Genomic DNA, 23686 nt, shown 5'->3' on the forward strand with positions numbered 1-23686 from the left:
CTTATGTCATAATAAGGATTAGATGATAGAGTCACTTGACCCAAGGAAGATGTAGTTCATCTGACAAAGAATGGGATTTAGAAGAAGATACTGAAAACTGCAGTCAGAGGTGAGATTTATGGAGGCCATGCAAGGAGAAGCAAACACAGCATCACAAGTCTGGCCAGTCTGGGTCATGTTATCACAGAGCTATGTGGGATCCAGACCAATACATGAGTCTCATCAGTTCCCAGGTGAGCATGTGCCTCATGTGTGCTGGGCTAAGGAGTCTTGTAGGTTATGCATCTCATCATTTTTAGTAAGGGTCTTCATCAACAATTTCCTACAGGTTGCTTATAAATAGTCACACAGAAGTGATTCTCGTCAGTGCTACAAGATTTTTCAGATCTCCAATCAAAAGGGTTAATGTGGGTGCTCCAGGTTTTACATCAAGACCTCTTGTAAACCTTTTGAATAACATCAGAGAATTTACAAAATTATAATTATACACAAGACATAGACCATAGCTGCTGGGCGATAAAGGTATAAATCAGACAGACCTATTACTCATGAGGATTTATATCCATACCACAGAGTCAATACCAATCTTTGGGGAAAAAGAAAAAAAGAGAATTCTAGTCATTTGAACCCAAGGTCATAACTGACCCTTTAGGGAAAAAAAATATACCAAGAAAGAAAGCTTTTTCAAGAAAATAAAAAGTGAAAAATACAGAAAATAACCTCTAAAGCTTCCTTCTTGGATTTTAAACTTTCAAAATATGGAAACTCTTTTCAAGTACAGAATATGAATCTCCACAGCAAAATCCTAAATGTTATAGCGAAGAGAATATTTGAAGAGGTTAGAATTTGTAGAAAAAGACTCGTCTGTATATCTAGGACAGAAAGAATATGTGTAGCTGGTAATGTGAACACTAAGCCACTTTGAAGATGTTGTGAGCAGGCAGAAAAGAGTCTTGTCATTATTAGGGGGTGAGGATGCCTGCATCCCTGTTGAATTAGATGCAGCTGTGATTCCACTGGAGAATGATGCACAACTGCTCAAAGAAAGCCTTGCCTATGCTAGTGGCAAAGCTACCAATGGAGGACACAAACATTCTTGGACCCACTGCAGACCTTCTGAATTGAAAACTCTGGGTGCAGAGATTTAACAAGCTCCTCTGATGATTCTGATGCAGTTATTTTGAGAATCACTATTCCAGGTTGAAGAAGGAAATGGCAACCCACCCTAGTATTCTTGCCTGGAAAATCCCATGGACAGAGGAGCCTGGTAGGCTACAGTCCATGGGTTCACAAAGACTTGGACACAACTGATCAACTGAGCACTTTCTGGGTTAAGGGGCTTCCTAGGTGGTGCTGAAGAAGTGACGTGTTAGTTTCTCAGTCTCAACCCACCTGCCAATGCAGAAGACATAAGAGACTCGGGTTCTAGCCGAAGGTTGGGAAGATCCATGGGAAGAGAGCATAGCAATCCACTCCAATATTCTTGCTTGGAGAATCCCTGCAGAGAGAAGGCCTGGCCACAGGGTCACAAAGAGTTAGACACGACTAAAATGACATAGCACGCAAGCATTCTAGCATGCAAACCTTAAGATGTAGTATCCTCTACTATTCAATTTCTGGAGATATGGCACGTCATAGAAAAATCAAGTTTGAGAGTATTTGGCTTTCAACTCTAGGACAAAATGGCATCCTTGCCTAAGAGTAAGTGTCTTTTTCAGGAAACAGTGGTGTACTTGGATAGAGTGAAATTAAGGTAATATTTTCCAGATGAAAGTAATGGAATTCTATTTCTGGTAATCTCAGCTGTATGCTGGCTTCCACACCCATTAAAATAATGGCATACATTGTATCAGAGGAAGTTCAAATATAGCCTAAATATTTATTGATCAATTTTGAGTTTCAAATTAGATAATCTTTCAATCTAATGAACATAATTGACTTTGGTATTCCTTTTCCTTCACATTTTAGAAGCTTCTTTTAAAATATCAAGATAAAATGAGAAGTCTAAGCACAACTTTTTGCCAAAGCCAAATGTAGGGTGAATATAGTATATAAATGACATACGGACAGTTTTCTGTGACTTAGAAAAGACATAAACATGTGAGCATTGGCTGTAACATAAATATAGAGAATATATAGAGAATATATAGAGAATATATAGAGAATATAGAGAATAGAAGACTTGTTAAGATATTGATTAAGGCCTCAATAGGGCTTCCCCATTGGCTCAGCGGTAAAGAATCCATCTGCCATGCAGGAGACACGGGACATGCGATTCAATCCCTGGGTTGGAAAGAACCCCTGGAGGAGGGCATGGCCACCCACTTAGGTATTCTTGCGTGGGAGGATTCCATGGGCTGAGGAGCCTGGCAGGTTATAGTTCACTGGGTCACAAAGAGTCGTACATGACTGAGGTGACTGAGCACACATCCAGGGCTCTGATAACGGACAACAGCCACTCCACCACCACTTAGGATGGGGGAAGAGAAAACAATTGCAAGACAGGACAAAGACCAAACCGAAAGAAAAGACTTGCTCTCTGTGGCACATTATCATCATGGAAGAGGAGAAGTAGCAGTTGGACATTCATAGACATTTCTAGTCAGAAGAAGAGCTGGAGATGGTGCACAGGGATCTAACTGAGAGCTTGCCTGAAACAGGCATGAGCTACAGAGGGTCTTCTTCACTACTAGAGTGTGTGGCCAGGCTGAGGATCTGAGATCTGTAAGGGACCCCAAGTTGGAATAAGGGAACAGAAGAATCCAGGAATCTCATGATCTCAGTCAGTCATCATGAATGACGACCACGCTGATAGTCTAAAACCAGGATGGACCCGGTGTTCCTGACAGGATCCGTTCAGGAGTGACTGCCAGGGCAGTGTTTAGTGAGGACAAGAAGATGCTTATGGGTGATGCCTTCCGCAGAGATTAGAAAACTTCACTTTGAACCAAAAGATCAAACTGGAAAGTCGTGATGAGACCATTTGAAGCACAAAGCAGCTCTGACAATGTGTTCAAACTTTATATTGATAGAATATTTAAGTAAAAGGAACTATTGTCAACCAGAAGAAATCAAATTTAATAAACAAATGCAGAGGCCAGTACTCTATCTCTACCATCAGCAGGTATGTGTGTTCCAAGAGGCAATGAGGTCAGCTATAGATAACCAAGTTATATTGTCAGAGTCAAAATACATATCCATCTTCATTGCAGGAGAACCAGGTTCAATTTCTGGGTTAGGAAGTTCCCTTGGAGAAGGGATCAGCTACGCACTCCAGTATTCTTGGGCTTACCTGGTGGCTTAGATGGTAAAGAAACTGCTTGCAATTAGGGAGACCTGGATTTGATCCCTGGATTGGGAAGATCCCCTAGAAGAGGGCACAACAACCTGCTCCAGCATTCGTGCCTGGAGAATCCCCATGGACAGAGGAGTCTGGGGACAATAGTCCATGGGGTTGCAAGGAATCACACAGGATTGAACAACTAAACACAAAATATATAACCAAACACAGAAGGAGTCAGAATCCATGGGCTTCTCTTTTCCTGAAATCTCAGATCTTCCAAGCGAAGCTGCCTCTCACAGCAAGTAAGGCACTTTTGCAACATCTTAGATAAGTAGGTCAATTTTGTGTCCAAAGAGACGTTATACTGGCATTTAAGTAAATGCAGACTATCTGAAACAACAGTTACAGGCAATCTATGTGTATATAAAAGCAGCAATAAACTGCATTTGTTGAAGTAAGATTTTCACTATCTGACTAGTATCTCTTCAGATAAATTTGAGAGGAAGGCTACAGCAGTCAAGTAGTTTCCCAGGAAAAATTTTGAAAAGTCAGTATGACTTATTTATCAAAACTAAGCTGAGTAACCTGGTTGTGTGTTTTTCAAATAGTGGCATCTACTTCCAAGGCCAATGCAGCATGTAGCCAAGGTCTGAGTGCAAACAGGTCCAGATATGCTACATAAAATTATGCCAAATGAGATAATAAATGCCTTCTATAAAAACAAACTTACTCATAAAAAACATTCTTTGTTAACAGATAACTCATGCTGACAGCTTGTGAATTCCAGAATTCTTCAGGCAGTTTTTCTATTGGCCATTCTTTCGGGCCCGAGTTTAAAATGTTCACTGATTATCACAAAAAAGGTGGCTAAGGATGCATTTTAAAAAGAGAGTTTGGATAATTTTGGATTTGCAATGGCAGACAATAGAGAGCCTTAATATGTTATATGTTATTTTTCTAGATGTATAGACCAATGAAAAGGATAAAGCACCAAAGAAAAGATCCCGACAAACCATGCATGGTTATATAATTAAGATTACAGCCTTAACCTACAAAGACAAACTTCCAAATTGCACACATTTTTAAAATGCAGCCATAAATCTATTTAAAGTGCTTCTTCATTCAGGCCTACAAACACAGCATTGTCTTTGTCAATTTATCTGTAGCCTGTTCTGGTAGGTGACATTGTTCTTGAGCACTAATCAATTGATGTCTCCGTGCCATCTGGCATTCTGTTGCTAAGCACAGCAGCAACACTGTAAAGTGAAGTGTGAGTGGCAAGAAGCAGGGTTTGTGTTCATCACGATGTCACCGTCCAGACTATACAGTCAATAAATCCTTCACATACCGGTCTTATCCTAATGGTGAAGAAATGCCTTGGCAATGCATGGGAGAAAATAGGATGAAAAATAATCACTCCAATGAGACTTTGAAGATCTTGCTTTGTTTACAGAGTGACCTCGTAAAAAAAAGGATACTGTTCTTTACTTGGATGGGATATATATGTCATTACATAAAATGACATTACTGAAAACTCTGAGCTCATATTTGTTCTTTCTCACCTAGATATATGTGCAACATTTTTTATGGGCTCAATTTCATCTCTCAGCGGAGCCCTCCATAACTTTTCTTCAAATTTCTGAGCATAAAAGGCAGCACTATTAATAATTATGCAGAGAAAGCAAGCTGATACCAAGAGTGTCCCAGGCAAAGTACAAGTCTGCAATTTGAGAAAGCTGTCCCATTAAATATTGTAAGATTCAAGAAAAAAAAAGAGGTGCTTACTAATATGTTCTCAAAATACTGCTAATAGTTTACTTTCAAAATATCACAGATAATTGGCTATAGTTAAGCTTGGATGTAGTGAAATTGTACACAATTTTCCTTGATGCAAGAATAGTAAGGTGTTGATTTCAATTATAATCACTAAAACATATGAACTATAAACATGATGTACAGCCCAGGAAGTCTCTATTACTGTGTTTCATAGTTACCAAACTCAGCATAATCCGATGTGGGAATGTGCGTGATTAGTTCAAGTTACATCTCCCTAAATATGACATTCCAGATTTTCTATTCCTTAGACAAAAGATATATGCCTAACTTTCAAATAAATCACTCCATTGGCTATATCTGGCTGGAAAACAACTGGTTGAGAAAATACCATGGGGAAAGGTACTGGCAAATCCCTGTAGGAGGTAACCATCAATAATCGATGAATGGCTTCAAAGGTTATTCCCAAATATGCGAAACATTTCTTCTTTTTAAAGCAGTGTACTTTCTCATTATAACAATGAAACTTTTAAAGTAATAAGCACACTGTACATTTAAAATGTTTTTTTGAGAAAAAACAGTTTAAATATTTTGTACATTTATACATTTAATTATACATTCAAACAACTACCAAATTTTTATAAAGTATATAATAATAATACTATGTGCCAAGGAATTTACAAAGTACTGGCAATACAAACATATACAAATGACTATGCATTTTAGAAACAAATGTAGGAGGAGAGTGACACAAGAAAATTAACATGGAAAGAACAAGAGTAAGGTATTTACTCTAAAAGCACTCCCTCTCTTTTTTCTATGACCACTTACCTTGGCTTATTCAGATGAGTTTAACTGAAGTAATCACTGAGTAAAATAGTCACTTTAAAATTACTATTTGAGTGATATGGGTCAAAAGAAAGAGGAATAGGAAGAGGACTAATCATCCATCCTTCTATACACATTGTCACTTCAAAAGTAATAGATTCTTGGTGTACGGCCAACCTTCCTCATGACTGTTGTGACTGCCCATAAATGTACTTATGTTTCCTTTTGTAGTTTGATATTGTTTTTGAAAATCCTCTACCGATAGACTATGATAACAGAGGTTGGGGCATTTCTTATTTCTCTAAGACCAAGTAAGAAGATCCAGACTCTGATCACTGTTGGTGATACAATGCTATTGTGCTTTGGGGAACAAAGAATGAGTAAAACAGAAATCAAAATGTTTTCTGGTTATTCATATTTATAAAATATAAAATAGAGCTATGCCATGATATAATTCATTATGTGATTTTTCCATATATTTCTTCATGATTTTTCCCTAAATTTAATGAAATACACAAAGCAGGAATATATAGTCTCTCTTGAAAGTTCTTACTGTCTTTACTGCATCCACCTGATACAGTACTTACAGTACACTGATATGGCTTACGAAAGCTTATCAGTTCAGTTCAGTTGCTCAGTTGTGTCCAACTCTTTGTAACCCCATGGGCTGCATCATACCAGGCTTCCCTGTCCATCACCAACTCCTGGAGCATAGCCAGACTCATGTCCATTGAGTTGGTGATGCCATCCAACCATCTCATCCTCTGGTATAAAAGATTATACATCCATAATTTTAACAATTATATAAAAATAATTTAGATGTGTGTATATATTTGTAAAAGAATACTCTGTAAAGGCTACAAACCTGTCCTTTCAAGTCATGTTTCGACTTGTGTCATGTTGATTGTTTCAACAGAGTCAGAAATTTGACATTAGAATAATTATACAGAGAACTAAAGTGCTGTCTGATGGATTTAAGGAGAATGTCAAAGGTAGAACCATTACTTGGAGGAAACAAATTATTTTAGTAAAAGCTTTCTACTGGCCAGAAAAACAACATTCTCTATACTTAGGCATATACTCTGAATAAAATTCCTTTGTATGATAAAATCATTCTGTGAATGTGATCACCATATATGAACAGACCGAAAAGCAATATTAAGATACAGATTGTACTGATGTAGCAAGATTTATTACTAGTTGCCTGATTATATTTAGTAACTGTCGTAATGCAATGGCAATCCAGTGCTTTGCTAATTAGTCAGACAATTTGGCACTACGTTCGTTGAAAAACAGAGGTGAATGTCGAAAAACAGAGGTGAATCTTAGCAGTCCAGAGATTTTGCCTTCTGGCTTTTGATTCTATTTCTCTGTAAATACAAGATGAATTTTGGCATTTGCAAAGTCATCCTAGAGAAATAAGTTTCAAATAAAAAGCAGAAAAGCAGGTATCATAGAAGACAGAAGATTTTCAGATAAAATACAAGACTGAGGAGAGATTACCTTGGAGATGAAGGCAAGACCACTCTGAGGAAGATGCCACTCATCTCTCTTTTTTAACTCATGTTGCAGAGGTCTCAGATGGCTCCAAAATGTGCTACTAGAATGATCAAAATTGTTTAATAAAAAGCTTATTTTTATTTAAGCATGTTACCTGCAAATTAGGAAGCTTTTCAAGCTATAGAAATAGAGAAAGAGAGCAAAGTGTCACAATTTCCAATGTCACAGATACCACACCATAACTATTTTACATACTATATAAATTTCTCTTTTTTTGCCTGTCTAAAGTCCAGCTCTGCATAATCTTGTAGCTAGTGTTTCTCTTATTCTACACACACATACATTTGCTCCAGGATCATTAAAAAAATCAATGTTAGTCTCTACTAACAATTTGAAGATTCTCAGGAGGGATTTACACTTCACAAATATCTGCCTTCCTAAAAGTCTTTCCTATGTGCATAACTCCCCCACTGTTCTACTCTTTAGGGTGACTCCCCAAATCACTCCATTTTCTTTACCTTTCATCTGCCTCTCATCTTATTTAACCAACCTCAACATAAATCTCTTTGCTCCAGCGTCTTCAAACTACAACTTGTCTTTTTTTTATTGCCCTTAACTTGTTTTTCATAAAGTTTATATTTTTTCAATATTTCAGTATCACATGGCTGGCTTTGCCTCTTCCCAATACTCTAAAACAATTAGCACAAAATAAAGTCTCTTGTTAGATCACCTTAAAATGAAGTGCAAAGTGAAAATTTTGATTGCTATTTATTTAAATTTGACTTTATATATAAATATAAATATGATGATAGGAATAGTACACTTGCACTATTGAAAACTGGAAAATAGAGCAATGAAACGTTTAGAAATATCACATACATTCACTAGGCAGTAATAACCACCATTAATATTCTAATGTTTACCCTTCCAAATCTTTCTCTCTGTGTATATTTGTGTGTACACACACCACAATGGAATCGATTTTTTCATAGTATACTACTACCTACTTCTTTTAATCAAGAACTTTTACCACAGTTATTCTCATCTAATCTAATAGCCAGAATTATTTAGATTTCCAAAACTGACCCCCCAAATATCATTTCTGATATTCAAACCCATTCCTAGCCTGAACTATGCTCTCTGCATCTGATAATGTCCCTTATATGTGGTCCAGTCTTACATAGAAACTTTCTTTATTATTTTGTTGAAATAACCAGGATAGACTGTCCCACTTTCAGAAGTTCCTGGATTATTTAGTATGATATAATTAATTTTGCTCATTTATTTTGTTTATTTCATACAAACTTTGCCAGATTTTCAAGCTTAATGATAAAAAATGCAATTCAATTAAAAAAATTTTAGATGGACTAGGTCCTGTTTTGTTCCCAATATTCCTTAAATTTGACCCTCTGCTTAGGTCATGAAATTCTAAATGTAATATATGTGATTTCTAAGTAATATCAAATATGTAGTTCTCCATCAATCATATACTTAATAATTTTAATACCAGTTGTTAATTCTTGGCTGACCCAATTTCACCAGTTTGTTAAATCTTTGTTTCTAACATATTATTTCTTTTACATATATTTGTTGTCCTTCTCTAAATTGGATTCATCCCTCAATAGCAGGGCTATTTAGTTTGTATTATGTTTATCAGACTGCTGATTGAATTCACTTGTATCTGCAGCAGGTGAATTTCCATATATCTTAAAGGAGTATTCAAAGATAAAGGAGCATTATGCCTGCAAATAACACAGAAATAACTCAGGAAAAATAATAGTTAATATATACACATACATATATATTTCACATAAAGAAAGAGAGCATGATATTGAAAATATGTCAGAATAGTAGCATGCAGTGAATCTGGGGGCTTTCCAGGTGGCTTTAGTGGTAAAGAACCTGCCTGCCAATTCAGCAGATGTAAGAGACAAGGATTAGATCCTACAGTCAGGAAGATCCCCTGGAGGAAAGTGAAAGTGAAGTCGCTCAGTCGTGTCCGACTCTTTGCGACCTGTGGACTGTAGCCCACCAGGCTGCTCTGTCCATGGGATTCTCCAGGCAAGAGTACTGGAGTGGGTTGTCATTTCCTTCTCCAGGGGATCTTCCCGACCCAGGGATCGAACCCAGGTCTCCCTCATTGCAGGCAGACACTTTAACCTCTGAGCCACCAGGGAAGCCCCTAAGGGCATGGCAATTCACTCCAGTATCCTTGCCTAGAGAATCCCAAGGACGCAGGAGCATGGCAGGCTATGGTTCATAAGGTCACAGGGTGTTGGACGTGATTAAACCGACTTAGTACGCATGCATGTGAATCTGGGTAAATGTATATGAGAGTTCTTTACAGTGTTTTGAAATTATGTCTAAATTAAAATAGTATATTTCAGGAAACCGATAAACACATGGCTGATCACAGTAACAGCAAAATAGTTAAATATAAAGTTGTAGTTTATCAAGTGAAATGGAGAAACAGGAAAATACATAATCATTTATCTTTTAAGCATAAAGCAGATATATTAGATTGCCAGTGGTAATATAAATTGATAACATTTTTGTAGACATAGTTGGTGATATGTGTCTTAGCTATAAAAGTCCATGTACCTTTTGAAAATTCTGATTTAATTATTCCATGAAAAATAAGAAATGTATAAAAATATCTACATTTGTTATGCCTATTTTTATGTTACTATTCCCATGATAAGTTTAAAGAAATCTAACTTTACAAGAACAAAAAAAAGGAGTTAGGTAAATTATAGTACATTGTTAAAACAATACACAGGCAATGAAATTAAGGTGAAGAGTATTTATTTGATAGACTTTCAAATAGTATTTCAAATAGATATATTTCAAATAGTATTTATTGGAAAGTAGTATACAATTATTTGAAAGTATTATATGCAATATTGCATTTGATGCTTTTCCAAATTAGCTAAAGTAAAAGGTGTAATTACATACAAGTGGATAGTCCATTCTGAAGGAGATCAGCCCTGGGATTTCTTTGGAAGGAATGATGCTAAAGCTGAAACTCCAGTAGTCTGGCCACCTCATGCGAAGAGTTGACTCACTGGAAAAGACTGATGCTGGGAGGGATTGGGGGCAGGAGAAGAAGGGGACGACAGAGGATGAGATGGCTGGATGGCATCATTAACTCAATGGATGCGAGTCTGAGTGAACTCCGGGAGTTGGTGATGGACAGGGAGGCCTGGCGTGCTGCGATTCATGGGGTTGCAAAGAGTCGGACACAACTGAGTGACTGAACTAAACTGAACTAAACTGAGATAGAAAAAAAATAAACCATAAATATGAGACGATAACAATTTTCTAAGGAGTCAGGACCCCGGCCTCTGTCACTTGGTGTGGTCTTTGAACTTTCTGAGTCTGTCTCACATAAGAGGCTAGTTTAAAAATCTGAACCCAGGATTTTTAAAGAGCACCAAAATTGATCCAGTGACATGCTAATGTACATCTTTTTTTTTTGTCTGAGCATAGAACCAAGATTAATCAAGGGCTTGGTAAGACTAAATTTAGGCGTATACAATAAATAAGATTATAAGCCAAGAAAGGTACTGCTTCTCTCTCTTTTCATGTTAAAAAAAATTAATTTTTCCTTTCTTTGCTCAAGCCCTATGTAATTTAGTTTTAGAGCTTATTTCTTTACTTTGATCCTTTTTGTTTGCAAATTCCATGAAATTGGGCTTGGTATTTCCTCAGAAGCTGTGGCTTATTATTGATCTTAATTATCTTCTAAGAGTCTAGCCTTCTAGACTGTAATCAAATTGTTGGGAGCTTATAAGCCTCTTTCCATAACATTTTACACAAACTACCTGTATCCTGGTCTAAATAGCATAGAGCTAGTTCAGACTTCCCATTATTCACGCTCCCTTAATTCCAAGAGATCTTTGCTTTATCATGCAGGATAAAACAGGAATTGCCTGCAGGCACTTCCAATATTAGGTGTCACCAAACTCAAAGAATTATTTTGTTTGTAGGACGGGAAACTTTTAAAATCTGTCAAGAAATTTACCTTTAAATACCTCACCTTACCACATCCAGAGATGAATATCTAGTCTCCTAACTTCAGAGACTTGTTCAGATTTATTCCTATCAAGAATATTTCTCCTTTTGCCAGAATTGTTGAAAGGCTATTCTTCGTCAACAGTCTATTGAGGACCTCAGAAAATTCCAAAAACAAAATGAAACAAAAAACAAACAAACAAAATTCTAACTACATTATACTAATTATGCTCCCTTATTCCGCTTCTGGGAAAATAGATTAAGAAAATGAACAAAAGTTGCAAAAATGCCAACTGTGAGTGTTTACATTTAAAAAAATTAGATAATACTTTCATTACCTGTATGACATTTGGTAAGTTACTAAAACACTTTCTGACTAAATTTCTTTAACCAAAAAATAGGGATAATAATAGTACTTACTTAAAAGGTGGTTTTGAGTTTCGGATGACTTAATATATTCAAAGTCCTTAGAACAATGTCCGCAAGTAGTAGTGCTTGCAAATTATTTTACCATCATAAAAAAAAAAATGGTGTAAGAAACTGTAGTACAATCATTGATAATGTATCACTAAGCCATTAAAACATTTTAATAAAAATTAATAACATGAAATAAATTTTTAAAATAAGGAAAATTTTAATAACTTAATTGAGTATTGTTTTATATATGTCTGATGATAACTATGTACATAGTTTTTTTTTTAAAAGTAGAAACACTTCAGTTCAGTTCAGTCGATCAGTTGTGTCCGACTCTGCGATCCCATGAATCACAGCACGCCAGGCCTCCCTGTCCGTCACCAACTCCCGGAGTTCACTCAGACTCATGTCCATCAAGTCAGTGATGCCATCCAGCCATCTCATCCTCTGTCGTCCCCTTCTTCTCCTGCCTCCAATCCCTCCCAGCATCAGAGTCTTTTCCAATGAGTCAACTCGTCGCATGAGGTGGCCAAAGTACTGGAGTTTCAGCTTTAGCATCATTCCTTCCAAAGAAATCCCAGGGCTGATCTCCTTCAGAATGGACTGGTTGGATCTCCTTGCAGTCCAAGGGATTCTCAAGAGTCTTCTCCAACACCACAGTTCAAAAGCATCAATTCTTCGGTGCTCAGCTTTCTTCACAGTCCAGCTCTCACATCCATACATGACCACTGGAAAAATCATAGCCTTGACTAGACAGACCTTTGTTGGCAAAGTAATCTCTTTGCATTTCAATATGCTATCTAGGTTGGTCATAACTTTTCTTCCAGGGAGTAAGCTTCTTTTAATTTCATGGTAGCCATCTGCAGTGATTTTGGAGCCCCAAAAAATCAAGTCTGACATTGTTTCCATTGTTTCCCCATCTATTTCCCAAGAAGTGATGGGACCAGATGCCATAATCTTCATTTTCTGAATGTTGAGCTTTAAGCCAACTTTTTCACTCTCCACTTTCACTTTCATCAAGAGGCTTTTAGTTCCTCTTCACTTTCTGCCATAAGAGTGGTGTCATCTGCATATCTGACGTTATTGAGATTTCTCCCGGCAATCTTAATACCAGCTTGTGCTTCTTCCAGCCCAGTATTTCTCATGATGTACTCTGCATATAAGTTAAATAAGCAGGGTGACAATATACAGCCTTGACGTACTCCTTTTCCTGTTTGGAACCAGTCTGTTGTTCCCTGTCCAGTTCTAACTATTGCTTCCTGACCTGCATATAGGTTTCTCAAGAGGTAGGTTAGGTGGTCTGGTATTCTCATCTCTTGAGGAATTTTCCACAGTTTATTGTGATCCACACAGTCAAAGGCTTTGGCATAGTCAAGAAAGCAGAAATAGATGGTTTTTTTTTTTCTTGAACTCTCTTGCTTTTTCAATGATCAAGCAGATGTTGGCAATTTGATCTCTGGTTTCTCTGCCTTTTCTAAAACCAGCTACAACATCTGGAAGGTCATGGTTCATTTATTGCTGAAGCCTGGCTTGGAGAATTTCAAGCATTACTTTACTAGCATGTGAGATGAGTGCAATTGTGTGGTAGTTTGAACATTTTTTGGCATTGCCTTTCTTTGGGATTGGAATGAAAACAGACCTTTTCCAGTCCTGTGGCCACTGCTGAGTTTTCCAAATTTGCTGGCATATTCCATGCAGTACTTTCACAGCATCATCTTTCAGGATTTGAAATAGCTCAACTGGAATTCCATCACCTCCACCAGCTTTTTTTGTAGTGATGCTTCCTAAGGCCCACTTGACTTCACAATCCAGGATGTCTGGCTCTAGGTTAGTGATCACACCATCATGATTATCTTGGTCATGAAGATCTTTTTTGTACAGTTCTTCCATGTATTCTTGCCACCTCTTCTTAATATCTTCTGCTTCTGTTAGGTCCATACCATTTCTGTCCTTTATTGTGGCCGTCTTTGCATGAAATGTTCCCTTGGTATCTGTAATTTTCTTGAAGAGATCTCTAGTCTTTCTCTTTCTGTTGTTTCCCTCTATTTCTTTGCACTGATAGCTGAAGAAGGCTTTCTTATCTCTTCTTGCTATTCTTTGGAACTCTGCATTCAGATGCTTCTGTCTTTCCTTTTCTCCTTTGCTTTTTGCTTCTCTTCTTTTCACAGCTATTTGTAAGGCCTCCTCAGACAGCCATTTTTCTTTTTTCATTTATTTTCCATGGGGATGGTCTTGTTCCTAGTCTCCTGTAAAATGTCACGAACCTCATTCCATAGTTCATCAGGAACTCTGTCTATCAGATCTAGTCCCTTAAAACTATTTCTCACTTCTACTGTATAATCATAAGGGATTTGATTTAGGTCATACCTGAATGGTCTAGTGGTTTTCCCTACTTTCTTCAATTTCAGTCTGAATTTGGTAATAAGGCGTTCATGATCTCAGCCACAGTCAGGTCCTGGTCTTGTTTTTATTGACTGTATAGAGCTTTTCTATCTTTGGCTGCAAAGAATATAATCAATCTGATTTTGGTGTTGACCATCTGGTAATGTCCATGTGTAGAGTCTTTTCTTGTATTGTTGGAAGAAAAGACTCCACACATGGATATCACCCCATGGACAGTATGGAAAAAAGTAGAATGGAATACATCAAATGACTTTTTCCATCTCTGTGATACATAAACAGTTGGGTATTTTTTGGTAACCCGTATTTTTTTAGAGAAGGCATTGTTCTTTTAAAAAAGAAACTATTAATAAAAGATTAGGGCATTTTCATAGCATGAGTATATCTAATGATGGTATAATGTGGTATTACTATTTCCCACACTATGTTAAATCTCCTTCAGAGCTGCTATGTAGAAAACAAGCAGATCAGTGGTAATTAAGTAACAATAAAATCTTAAAAGTAAAAAGTCTGTGTGATAGACTAACTGAAATTGTTCAGTTAAGACCATAATGTTTGCCTTGCCAGACCTTCAGCGTACATGGTTGCAAACCCTGAGTGGTATTAGCACCATTTCAACACTCTTGTGGTATTTGAGCAGCATTACTTAGGAGGCAGTCTCAACATTTAATAGTATGATCATGAACCCTCAAGGGTTCTGTCAGGTAATAGAACAACCCTTGCCAAATAACCTTGAAACAAAATTCATTTTGTGTGACCAAGTCCTCTTGCTGTATAAGTGTGAAAAAATATTGGCATCGCAGAAGTAAAGTAGCTGCTATATGTTGAGCCACAAATGAATAAAACCTCCAATAAGACAGGAAAAAGAAATGCACTGAAATAATGCATTAAATAGGATGGCATGTCTGAGGAACGCTGAGGGTAAATGAAATAAAAAGAGAAAAAATTGCCAGATTTTGTTATCAGTTGACATTGCTAGTCAGCCAGTTTAAACACGTGTTAAAGATATAAGGATAAAAGATTTTTTTTGTTTACTTTCCTGTTTAAAGATGAAAATGAAATAGAGTAATATCTGATATATTTTCATTGTGATGTGTTAATATTACATGCAGAATGTTCTCCTTTATTTGCTAACATCAAAAATATCACTCAATAATTGCAGGAAAATAAGATCAACCACATGCTAACCCTGAACAATGGAGTGCAGCTGTGTTGGAGAGAAGAAATTTGGCATTTCAATGAAAAAAAAAAAAGGCACATATATCAAACTAATGAACTCTGTTCCACAGGGATTACTAGAATGACTATATTTTAAACAAAAATGCCATCACCGCACTATTCTCTGCGTTGTCAGTGTACTGTTTTTGAAAAAAACTTTATTCCTTTAGATAAACCATTTACTCTGTAACTTTTGTGTTACTAGATTGTCATTACATAAACTATATTCTAAATACAATATAAATCATTGTATTTATTGTGACTGTGAAATTCATTGTCTAAAAAATACCTCCTAAGGAGCAAATTTACCAGAAAAGACTATTTAAAAAGGCCAACTTGGTTAGTAATGGAAACAGTTGATATGGAATGACATCAGAAAAATCTAGGTTAAAATTCTGATGCCAATTCCTACTAGTGGTAAAAAATATATATAGCCAAGTTTCTGATATTTAAAAGCCTTAGTGTCCTCATCTGAAATGCAATTAGTAATATTTAACTTGTATATTTGTTGAAATAAAATAAAACAAGTTATGAAAGCTGTCAATTATAATGACTGATACAAGACAATATTAATAACAGATGACAGTTCTTACATTTGCATATTTGAAATCTTAAACATTATGTTTTAAAAACAAAAAGTAGGCTTATCCACAATTACATGCCTACTGGTTAGTCCATGACAAACCCCATAGCGAGATATTTAAAAGTGAAAGTGCTCTTTTGTGGGAGATAAAGAATATAACTACATTGAGAAGTCAGGCATTAAATGGTTCATAAAAAAAATTTTTTTATGTATTTTTTCATTTGCCCGAAAAGCCAAGTCAGGGAAGATAAGGTTGAAAGATGCATATACATCCTTGAGAATTCACACAGTTTCAGCTGACATGTGTGTTTTTCTATAAAGTATAGTGATGAATGTTCACTGTATTTCATTTTCCCTGTTTCAAGCAGAAAATTTGTGGCTTCTTATAACACTTGGGTGCCTGCAGGGTCCCCAATTAGGAAATTATTAAAGCTAAGATCTGTATGATTTACATGGATGTTGGGGTGTAGGGGCTGGAAGGACATACATATTGAAGGAGGAAACAGACAGACTAGGCTCCATCTTGAAAGCAGGAGTCCATCTTGGGCCGGACTGTGGACTTTGAGCTCTATGCCCAGTATCTATGGAAACGATGTACCAACTGAAACACCAGGCCCCCTGGATGGAACCCCAGGGCTCGTAGCTAGACTCTCTGTTGCCTAAAAGAATAATTATCTGTGTAACTGAATAGAATCATAAATTCTATTATGCTTATTGGGGTATGATCACAGGCCTGTTGATAATTGTCCACTGTTAACTACCTAGGCTTAAGGCATATGAATCATGGGTTAACTTTGATTGTATCTTTCTTTTCCTTTGTTCAGACTAGTTTCAGGGAATTTGAGGAGGTGGGTATGGGCACGTACACTTAGGGTATATAAAGTTCAGAAAAACTGGTCAGGGTGCTTGGCTAAGAGGAAACTCTGCTTTGGGCCCGCCGATGTAATAAACTGCACTCCACTATCTGCATTGTCCTTCTGAGTGAGTTTGTTTCCCGGAATGTGTGGCTACAACAATATCACATTCATTCACTGATAAAACTAGTCTTTTGATTTTTATAGTTTCATCTATAGAATAGTTTCCTATTTAATTTTTTACACTCCTTTATAACTTATATGTGAAGAAGGAAATGGCAACCAACCCCAGAACTCTTGCCTGGAGTATCCCATAGACAGAGGGGCTTGGCAGCCTACAGTCCATGGGGTGGCAAAAGTGAGTAGGACCCAACTGAGGGACTAAACAACAATAATAACATAGCTACGTTCTTGACACAGATTGAAGGTACAATTTCAACAACATTTCTTTAAAGCAACATATATATATTTAAATCAAAATCAGCATGAGAAAAATGTAGATTCCATAAAGGAGAATAAAACCTTAAAAGCTGTGGTAGTGTTTAAAAAAAAAATGAAAACAAACGATTAAAAAAAAAAAAAAAACCCTGTGTATTTTCTGTTCAATTTCAGCATCTGCTCTGTAGCTTTCTTTTTCTTCACTCTAGATGAGTGCCTGCAATCGTAAAGCACGACTCCGGTAATACTTTTGTAAATGAATCACTACAGCATTCATACAATTAGCCTCTGAACAGATGTCAGAAAGTAAAGATCCGCCGCTTCTAGATCAAGTTGCCGCTGCCAACTCTCGCGAGCTTTGTCAGTAACTGTTGATTGTAATGTCAGTGCAGTCCAATTTACAGGCTGGAGAAGCAGCTGCATACTGCATTTCCCTGAAGTGTTATATGATTTCCACTCCTTGCAAACTTTATCATCTTTGTTGCAGTGAGTCGGGTAAGTTGCTCTGAATTTACGTCTTCCTGTAGAGATGGAAGTTACCCTGAAGCTCATTCTGTAGGAGGAATGCGATCCCTTCACGTGTTTGTTGTGCCCCTTTGGTGCTCTGTGGGAGGCAGTCACTGGAAATGGGACAGATGAAGGGAGCAGCCACATACATCAAATCTTCTGATTATTCAGGGAACACAGACTGAGTTCATTTAACTGCTTACGGAAATAATGAATTTGTTCAACTTTGTATAAAGGACCGTAGCAGATAATAGTATCACTGTAATGTATGTTCCTAATGCACCCTCTAAGGGAAAACATTTTATGCTGTGTTTTACATTTAAATGCTCTGTTTGGTGAATGTCGCCTTAAAAGAGTAACAGAAGTGTTTCTTGACCAATCTTACTCTATTTTTCTTTTCTTTTCTCTATTTTTCTTTCTATTTTTCTGAAATGAATAGTTCTCTTATTGTCTGGTTTTACAGAGTACTTAACATTTTGCTATTTGAAACTTTAACAAAATCAGTTTGCAAAGGAAAGGTCTAAGTTTGTTTTGTATAAAAGGAAAGATCTATTTCTTGATTTGATTTACAAACTTTTGTCTAGTTTGCCCTGTTTATTCTCTTTTTTAATATGTGTATTTATAGAAAAGTCTTTTACATTTGTTATTTTTATTATTATAGAAATAATAGCAAATGCACACTTTCTGCTCATCCTACAATTTTTTAAATCTACCTTTATTTTGATATCAATTCTTATTTCACCAGAGGATTAAGCATTGAGTTTTTATAAAACCGTATGAATGATTAAAAGTGAACTGAAATGTGAACAGAATTATTTCACTATTTATGATTTCTATTTGTAATTAAAAAAAAACAAACTTGTCCCTTCCAACTTTTTATGAATATATTGCATGATAATAAACTCAGGAGTTACTGTTACTAGTCTGTATAATGCCTTCCATAATATGAGCTATCTCATAGCTATGATAAATATAATTATATGTCACTTATGTAGTTATTAAGGGTAAGCATGAGGTTTTAAAGAATGATTTTTACTTTAAATGACAACCTTTAGAATTCTCTGTGTGTTTGAAATGGAGTGGTCTTTTGGATGCAAATTATATTTCTAATTGAATTTTCAAAGTTCTGTTTTGTTCTTCTAGACATATTATTGTCCTTAGTTTTTTAATTATAAGAAAATATTTGGTGGAACTCCAAATGAAAATCTAAATATATTTATTTGAAACAAAAATTTGTAATATATAGTGGAACTATACATAACATTGTTCTGTAATTTCCAAGTCTCCTGTTAGCATATTTTCAGATTAAAAAAACAAAACAAAACAAAAAAAGAAAGCTAAAAAAAGAAAATATAGGGATCTACTCTATATTTCAGCTTTTAAAATATAAGCAAATGATATCTTATTTACAGATTTAATTTCTGCTTTGATTTATTCCTTGGTAACAATGAATAATGCATGCTTAAATTATATGTTGTCTTCATTTTAACGCTTTCTTGCCCAAATCTGCTCATTCTTATCAAAATTTAACTGTTCCAAATGAAGAATTATAAATGAATAGATGTCAACCTAAGAACAGATTGAACTTTGCAAGAAGACCCAAGATATCTAATATTAAATGTTCAAATTATTCACACAATAAAAAGTTTGTAAAATTTTTTCCTCATTGAGGAAAGTTATAGATCTGTGTTTCATACCTAATATAGTGTCTTCTATCTATACATCCTTTTAGTGTCTATTGGGTATCTGAAGGATCCCTGGAAGACAATGGCGTAGTTTATAAACAGACTTCCTCAATTTCCCGCTTCACTTAGCCTACAACAAAACAAGCTTTTTAGGTTTGATATAAAGGCTCAGTTGTTTTAATTGGACTATCTACATTTTAGTGGCCCTTGTTCTAGACCATATTATCTAGATGGCTCTTTTCTTACCATTTTAACAGTCTTTATTTTTATATAGAAGTATATATTCTACTAAAACTTTTTTAAAATGACAAGAAAACTACATTCAGTGGAAACTCTTAACAGGTTTTGCTTGACCATCCTTTAATAAGTCCTTGACTGCCCAATTATTTAGAAAATTTGGTTGATATCCAATTATGACAAATATATAGCAAATAAACAGCTTTTTGTACCAATAATTTTATTATACTCATACCTTATACCATTGCATACTTTTAAAACTAGTCAAGGAATTTTGATACTACTTTCAAAATTGAATTAAAAATACAAAAAGAAGAAAATAAAGTTTTACATTTTTAATTTTGAAAGGTTTTTTTTTGAGAATAATTTCCCAAATTGCCAGTAGATTTTGATATCCTGGAGCATTTGATAATCTTGGAACACTATAGTATTCATTATTTTCCAGGTTTGTCTCCTTCCCCACTCCCATCAATTTTCTTTTGCAATTCCAAACAAAACTTCTGCCTTTAATCAAGTATTAAGTATTGTTACAATAAATTAGTTGATCTAAACTGAGTATTTCTAAATTCATTTACTCAGGTGTCCGTGGTATGAAAATTTACCCTATTCTTTGTGATAAACATGCTATGTGTTCTCAGAATTTAAATTGTTTAATGTACCAGTAGTCAATTTGCAACAGAATTTATAGGATGAAATAAATGAAATTTTATTGAATACTTTAATTATTAACAAACACTTAGAGATACAGAGCAATAACATTTTTTAATCTCTTTTGTCTACTTTTTGATTGCTTAATCTTGTGATAATGTATATTAAACACATAAACATCTCTCAATGGTAAAACTACAGTGCAGCATTTAGGCTAGAGAATACTAGATTATGAAAAAAAAAATTATTCTTACTTAAATAAAGGACTTCAGTGGCTCAGCAGTAAAGAATCCTCCTGCAATGCAGGAGACCCAGAGTTCAATCCCTGGGTTGGGAAGATCCCCTGGAGGATGGCATGGCAACCCACTCTAGTATTCTTGCCTGGAGAACCCCATGGACTGAGGAGCCTGGCAGGCTACAATTCATAGGGTCACAAAGAGTTGGACATGACTGAAGTGACTTAGCATGCATGTAAATAAATATAAACATATTAGCCTACACTAATAATAAGTATGCAAATAGAAGCATATGTTCATGTTAAAACCTAGATTTAATAATATAGTGTTTAAAATGTACTCCAACAGGTTAACACCAAGGTGAATTAGAATTATATTGCCATTCTTGCTGCAAACACAGACTTATATGATTGAATGTTACTAATTACATTATTTACAATTACAAGGTGTAAGTACTTATATTACTAATACCAAGGTGATGACTCATAGATATCACTGTTGAAAAAGAAAGATTATTATTCATGTAAATCATATTATATAACATTAAGTTCTACTTAGCACAAAATATAAATAAAAGCATACAAGTACTTATATAAATCAATTAAGTGACCTGGAATGTTATAACAACCTTTTAGATGTTATAGCAGCCTTTCATAATACATGCAATGAAAATTATTATATTTATTAATTACATACAAAAACAAAATATGTTGGTAGTAATTTTATATTCACTATGGGATAAAATTAATAAACCACAGAATGAAAGTTTGAAAACTGTCAGAAACCAAAAATTATCCGGATTTGTTATATGGTTTATATAAACCAAACAAAAAGAATACAATCTTTATTAGACTCAGTAGAGACTGATTGAGCTAGGCCAAATGCCTACCTCCAATTTAGAAGAAATGTCTTAGGATTTATCAGAAGGGGAAAAATAAAATTGTAGTATGTGTTAGCAGTATCTCTAAAACTCCTAACTCTCTGAAATATAAAATTTTATTAGAGTCAAATTTGCTACCGCTGCTGATATTTAGTCACTAAGTTGTGTCCAACTCTTTGTGACCCAATGGACTGTAGCCTCCCAAGTTCCTCTGTCCATGGAATTTCACAGGTGAGAATATTGGAGTAGGTTGCCATTTCCTTCTACGGGGGATATTCTTGACCCAGGGATCGAACCAGGGCTCCTGAATTGGCAGGCAAATCCTTTACCACTGAGCCATCAGGGAAGCCTCAAGTGCCAAGTTTACAGGCATCTTTATATTACCATGTTGTTGCTGCTGCTGCTGCTAAGTCGCTTCAGTCATATCTGACTCTGTGTGACCCCATAGATGGAGCCCACCAGGCTTCCCCATCCCTAGGATTCTCCAGGCAAAAACACTGCAGTGGGTTGCCATTTCCTTCTCCAATGCATGAAAGTGAAAAGTGAAAGTGAAGTCACTCAGTTGTGTCCGACTCTTAGCGACCCCATGGACCGTAGCCTACCAAGCTCCTCTGTCCATGGGATTTTCCAGGCAAGAGTATATAGCATGACATTACATTTATTATTTTTATTTAAAAAATATATTTAATTTGACTATAATATCTAAATTTCATAATAGTATATATACAGTGTTAAAATATTGTATACTTTGATAGTATATTTTATTGGTAATAACACAGAGTCATTTATTTCAAAATTGAGAGCATAAAAAATCTCATGGCTTGATTTCTTAAAGCCTTACTATTATAGCAATCATTATGTATAAATATGTATATATATATGCATAAACATGCAGATATAAGTAGAATTAGAGATAAATATATATAAATATAGACATAGCCATAATCATAGACAGAGACAGAGATAGTAGTAGAAATGGATATACATCTATAAGTACTGTACACTGAACAAAATAGTGTATACAATGGATTAGTTTATTCATATATTTTGGGGGATCAAAAAATACTTGTTGGTTACTAACTGTCCTGTGAGCAGTGGTGAATGAGGCTCATTAACTATGAGGATCATAGTTCTAAGACAGTTATCTTAATAGGTAGTGCCTAAATCACTGCCTTCTAAGACATTCTAAAATTTAAGAAAAAAAATAAAAAATCTAATACAAATTCTCAGTGCTCACAGGATTAGTTTCTTGGACACATAGTTTGGATTTATTATTACACTCTCAAAACATAATGAAGAAAACATTTTGTACATGTATAGAACTTTGTTATTGTTTTATGGATGAGAATAAGTGTTTGTATTTGCCAATTTTAATCAGAAATTCTTTTTTTTCTCAGTTGTATAAAGATATTAATTCTTTCAGATGATATCTGCATTACATTTTTCTATCCTTTGTCACTTAGAGTTTCAGAATGTGATTTAAATTTTTTATTGAAAAGAAACTCAACTGTGCATTATGAATTTTTAATAAAACTTTGATTTCTCTGAATGTTCTTTTCATATTATTAAATAAATATTATTTCATGAAATGTCAAATAGTGATGATTTGGTAGGTATTAAAGATTACTGTTGCTTCCCCTGCTTTTCCCAGTAATTCCTCAATTTTAATCCTCTGATTTCACTGTCCAGTACCAAAATATAAGCAAATCTGACCATGCTAACACATTTAACCTCCCTAGTTGCATATGCTTTAATAAATTAACAGATTAAGACATGTATTGAGTCATCTCTAAGTGTAAAATTTCTTCTAAATTGATTTCTTCATCCACACAGTACATTATCAGTCAGTCTTTTCATTGACAATATAATTTAGGTTAAAAAATCCTTCATGGTTATTCGGTTCCAGAGGACTGGTATACATACAATCTTCTCTATCTAATTTTTCTGGTAGACCTTTATAGTGGTAGCAGATTTGTCTGTTTTCACAATTTGTAGGATTAATGGCAGCTATTGTATTTATTTTTTTACTTAACATTTTATGAATTGCTTGTCCAAATTATCTTCTAACCTTATACTATGCTTATAGTTGTACAGAGGAAAAAACCACTAAGGCAAAAAGGACCCCAGATGGGACTGTGGAAACAGAAAAAGACAGTAATAGAAGTCTGAAGATCCTTAGAGTTTCTTA

General features: G+C 35.3%; 1 protein-coding gene across 2 annotated transcripts in view; it reads left to right on the forward strand.

Moving 5' to 3' along the window:
• The first annotated feature begins 17690 nt into the window (after window positions 1-17690).
• Window positions 17691-23686, forward strand: part of BCHE (butyrylcholinesterase) — a 75716-nt gene continuing 69720 nt past the window's right edge. For both annotated transcript variants that reach the window (XM_004003192.5, XM_042234921.2), the window contains exon 1: window positions 17691-17800. In XM_004003192.5, the coding sequence (XP_004003241.2) occupies window positions 17752-17800 (49 nt within the window). In that variant the 5' untranslated portion in view covers window positions 17691-17751. The remainder of the gene's footprint in view (window positions 17801-23686) is intronic.

This window comes from Ovis aries, chromosome 1 (genome assembly GCF_016772045.2).
Source record: "Ovis aries strain OAR_USU_Benz2616 breed Rambouillet chromosome 1, ARS-UI_Ramb_v3.0, whole genome shotgun sequence".
Classification (NCBI taxonomy): Eukaryota; Metazoa; Chordata; class Mammalia; order Artiodactyla; family Bovidae; genus Ovis; species Ovis aries.